General features: G+C 37.5%; 1 protein-coding gene across 1 annotated transcript in view; it reads left to right on the top strand.

Annotated features, from left to right (window-relative positions):
* The first annotated feature begins 518 nt into the window (after nucleotides 1–518).
* LOC135209103 (uncharacterized) overlaps nucleotides 519–5,022 on the top strand; it is a 21,967-nt gene continuing 17,463 nt past the window's right edge. Inside the window, exon 1 of the mRNA XM_064241721.1 lies at nucleotides 519–540. Within this exon, the coding sequence (XP_064097791.1) occupies nucleotides 519–540 (22 nt within the window). The remainder of the gene's footprint in view (nucleotides 541–5,022) is intronic.

Here is a 5,022-nt window from a genome sequence, read left to right as displayed (position 1 = left end):
ACAGGTCCCAATAAGGGTCCCTAAGTTGTGAAGGTTAGAATATGATGAAGGGGATGCGGGGGTTAGAGGGGAGACTCTGGGCTGCCAGGATTCCATTCAGGGATGCCATAGTCAGTTGACATGCCTTTTCTTCGGCTTCTCGCCTCTCTTGGGTTTCTCTTTCTTTCTCCCTTACAACTGACTGGAATGGTTTCTCTGCAGCTTCTCTTTTCTCTTGGGCTACTCTTTCTGTGGCATCTCTTATCTCTTGGGTTTTTCTTCCTGCAGCTTCTCTTTCTTTCTTTCTTTTTTTTTTTTGAGCTCTCTCCTGGGCTGCCTCCCTCATCTTGTTCACACAATTGATCAGTTTTTTACCCTCCATCCCGTGTGTTTTCCGGCATTGGTGCAGGCCTTAACCTCCTCCAGTGTTGTGCTACTGGCCATTTTTAAAGGGGTAAAATGCTAGGAGCAATAGCCTGGGAATCTGGGTATATACACACAAGCGCTAGCCTGGAATGATAAGATGTATGACTGCCACAATGACTGCAAATGTCGCCACAGGTATGTGGAGATCTCACAACACTATACCAGGGAAATAGCAAAGAACCCTTTGGCTGGAATATATGCAAAAGCAAATGAAATGACAGCCAACAGACTGTAAATGTCTAACATGCAAGTAGGGATAAATCTTGCAAATGATGTGGGGATGGCAGTCCATTAGGCAGTGAATGAAATCCATTAAGTGTGGAAAACTTGATGAAAAATAATGTGGTAATGGCAGTTGAATAACTGTAAATGACAGTTTTACTGGGCTGTAAGTGGATTCGACACAAATGCAGATAACTTAACGCAAATTACGTGTTAATGGCAGTTTAATAATCTGTAAACGACTTCACGCAAGTGTGGAAACCTCAACGCAAATGACGGGTTAATGGCAGTTGAATAACTATAAATGACTGCACACAAGTGTGGATAACTTGACACAAATGCTAAATAAAAACTGAATATAGAATGATTCGTCTTGGGACGTAAAAGATTTACCAACGCAAATACTTCATCTTATATATCTTACCCTTCGACGCTAGTCTGAATTGTTTAGATAGAGCCTTATTAGGTTATAGTTATATAGCTAGCGTCAGACCCAACGATAATCACGGGAAGAAGGAGAGGGAAAAAATTCTATACAGCTGCACAACTGTGCATTACACCAATTCACGGTGAGACAGCTGGATTGCTGGCTAAAAATAGATCTGAGCCACCATTGTTTACGTTTGGTGCCCGCTCAGGTGGGAATGACTGAGTCGAGAGATGAATGGGAGGTCAACCATACAAACAAACATAGTCCTTTTATTTTACTTTTCTTTTCAAGAGTTGAATAAATTTACTCTAATGTTACGCTATTGGTTTTTCACAAAAAAGGGGTACAAATAAATAGGGACTGACAAAGCCATGTTGCTGAGGATTCCTCCCAAAACTACCCTTATATGAAGGATTTTATTTCTTTCTCTCCTGCCCATTCATGTGAGTTACCCCAAGAGAGAGAGAGAGAGAGAGAGAGAGAGAGAGAGAGAGAGAGAGAGAGAGAGAGGAGAGATTTGCGCTCAGACAACAATGGAACATAGCGCAGATTTTCATACACGCTTAACTGCCGCAATCTCTTTACGACGCGAGATTCAACAAGTTACATTGGCAACAAGGAAACAGGCCCTGATTTCCTTTGTATTTATAGTACTCCCTAAAACCTATGTGCTTCATGCAGTAGCACCTAAAAAAAAGATTCTTCCTACCGTTACTGTAATGGCAGTCAGATTTAGTTCACCCCTAACTAGAATACCTATAGTATAATACCAATTGACAAATTTTCCTTACCTGCTGTGGAGATCTTTAAAAGGAACTCGTTCTACGATCAAAATTCAGGTTCCATCTTGCTCGTGAAATCAGCTCTAGCGATCGCTGATTGTCGATATTCATTAATGCAATTGATTTACACAATTAACATTTACAATTTAAACGATTATGGTTTCAAAGGTCGCCATTACTAAGGTTCTAGTTCTCTGTGTCTCCACACAATGAGGTGATTACTTACTGTAACTCATGAATGTTAAGGAAAAACTCCAGGGCTGATGACTGATGTCAAATTAAAGGGGAACTTGATGTAAACTCAAGGGTTTAGTTTAAATGAAGTATATCTAAGTAAAAAATACGAGAATAACTTATCTAAAACCTGAGGGGTGACAGGGACTCGAAAGGTCCGACAATTCTTCTTTATCTTCAGCTTTTCGTATCATTATATGGGGCCACTGTTTGTTATTAGTATTCTCCATCTTCTGTGATCATGCACCATTACCTCACTAATGAAATTATTAATTTCTACCAGCATATCCTGAATTCTCTAAATGCAAATGTATAATTTATGTGTGAGCAGCTGAAGTATGTAAGAAAAATATATATACAAAAAACGAATACTGCTAACATAACATGGAACTTCAACATTAAAAAAAAGCCAAAGTTATTAAGATCATCTGCGTCTGAACCACATGAATCAGAATCTGTTAATATTTCTGTGCCTATGTAGTTCCCCGCTGGATGAGCAGTTTTCGCGCTCGACTGCTAATCTGGTGGTCCGAAGTTCAAATCCCGGCTCGGCCAACTTGGGAATCAGAGTAATTATTTCTGGTGATAGAAATTAATTTCTCGATATAGTGTGGTTCGGATCCCACAATAAGCTGTAGGTCCCGTTGCTAGGTGACCAGTTGGTTCCTAGCCACGTAAAAATATCTAATCCTTCGGGCCAGCCCTAGGAGAGCTGTTAATCAGTTCAGTGGTCTGATAAAACTAAGATACACTTTTTTTGTGCATAGTGTCCATGGCATGTGAATCTCTAAGGAGATGTAGTCTTTCTGGAAGAGCTGATTGGTGTTACAGAGAGGTAGGCATTTTCCAGTATTTAAAGTCCATGCATGCTCTAATGGGGGAACAGTCAAGTAATGGTTGAGGAAGGTTCTTCAAAACAAGCACATGATAGTTTGCTCAAGTAATCTTAAGTTGGAGTGAGTCTTGATCTAGAAGGATCTGAAGTGTTGACTTATGTTTCATCATTTTCCACTTTGAAGCACGAGCTTCTAGAGTTTTGCTGACTTTGTCATTATACACAAATTAAATAGTGAACTGTCATGCTGCCTAGAGTGTTCTGTGAGACTGCAGCTGCATCTGATCCTGTGAAGATGTGTAAAGCAATAATGACAGGAAAAATATCCTCAGGCCAAATTTCGACGCAGTCCCATGTACGATGTCTGTCTTCAGCATCTATTATTACTGGAGCTGTTGAACCTTCCAGTCATAATTTAGAATAGATGTAAAGGATAATGATGTCAGCTTCTGTATGAAGACATTCAAGGGCTGGAACTCTAACATCATCAGTATCAGCACTTAAGTTCCAACATTTGTTTTGTACAGAATATAAGAAGAGCACATGTGGTTTCTGCTGAGTATGCCGTCGAAATTCTTTCATCAAGAACTGTTGAAGCCTGATCTTGTTTGGAGGATTTTGAAAGAGACGGTTGAATTTTTGAGGTGAAGGCAATTAATGTCCCTCTTCATGTAGTCATTGCCAATCATTTCAATGCCTGCCCATCTGTCATGCTCAGTCTTTTATGTTTAAAGGGAGATCATATGGGTCATTGACAAATATCACTTAAGAAGCATTAGAGTGACGTGCATATGCCATAAAAAAAATCTTCTCAGCATAATCTCCCTAAGTATTAAAGCTTCCAACAGGCTTCAGTCTGTCTTCTGCAGAAGGTGAGGAAAGTCTCCACATGAAGCCCATTTCAGTCAAAGTTATGGATGGTTCATTGATGTTAAGTTACACGAAGCTAAATTTTTCAATTTATTTGGATTTTTTACCGTTTCTCAGTGAAATATTGATGCTAAATTACAAAGACATTCATCAGTGATCCGATACTGCATGACTTCTGTAAGGTCAAACTTTTCTTCACTATTCTCTGCTAAAGCTATAACTTCTGCCAGAGCTTTGTTGTCCATTGCATCCGTGTTTGAATTGGATGAAATGCTGTCCTTGTTGGATGACTGCATGGAAAAATTTAATCTGGACTTTTTGTTGCACTAAGAGGCACAGTATCAGAAAGCATCCTTTGATTGAAAATTTCCTGGACAATCTTTTCTCCTCCAGTGTGTGCTGTTTCAAAGTCCTTTAAGAGTTCTTCTGATGCAAATGGTGGTCAGAGATCCTTAATATTTTTGCTCAATTATAATGACTGTTATTCGATATAATTTCCTTATTGATTCGTTATATTTATTTGGGGCTGGCTTTACTACAGAATATTATATATATATATATATATATATATATATATATATATATATATATATTGAGATATATATATATATATATATATATATATATATATATATATATATATATATACATATATATACATGTATTTCTCTTACAAAAACTTCAGCCGCTCACGCATAAATATACATTTGAATTTAGAGAATTCAGTATAGTATGCTGTTAGAAATATTAATGCAGTTCATTGATAATTTAGTAATATCTCTGTATTATTTTTTTGTTTTTTTGTACAGAATGTCAGTTAATCATGCTCACACAATGAGTTGTACTTATCCAATGACAATTAGCTTATAAATGGCGGCCATATTGGATTTTATTCTCCTTTTCTAAATATGAATGATATAATTTTCAACATATGCTTTAAAAATAAATGTCTTATTTATTCTGAGTTTAAATACACTTAAGTCGAAGTACAAATCACTGCTGATTGTCAACATATGCTCATAAAGGGATGGTCTAAAAGAACTTGACAGTCATCTAGGATTTTGCAACATTACGGAGTTAGTAAAAGGTTTTGGGATGGTCACCACCACTAATTTTGCAGTCTATTAGCACAGGATATAAAAAAAATCATTGAAAGTTTCTTCCAAAGAGTTGTCACGGATCCCTAATATTTTTACTCAACTATTATAAGTTGCCCCTTCACATTAGCTTCCACCGTTTTCTTT

This window comes from Macrobrachium nipponense, chromosome 11 (assembly GCF_015104395.2).
Source record: "Macrobrachium nipponense isolate FS-2020 chromosome 11, ASM1510439v2, whole genome shotgun sequence".
Taxonomy (NCBI): domain Eukaryota; kingdom Metazoa; phylum Arthropoda; class Malacostraca; order Decapoda; family Palaemonidae; genus Macrobrachium; species Macrobrachium nipponense.
The sequence above is the reverse complement of the archived record's forward strand: the minus strand, read 5'-3'. Positions and strand labels throughout refer to the sequence as shown.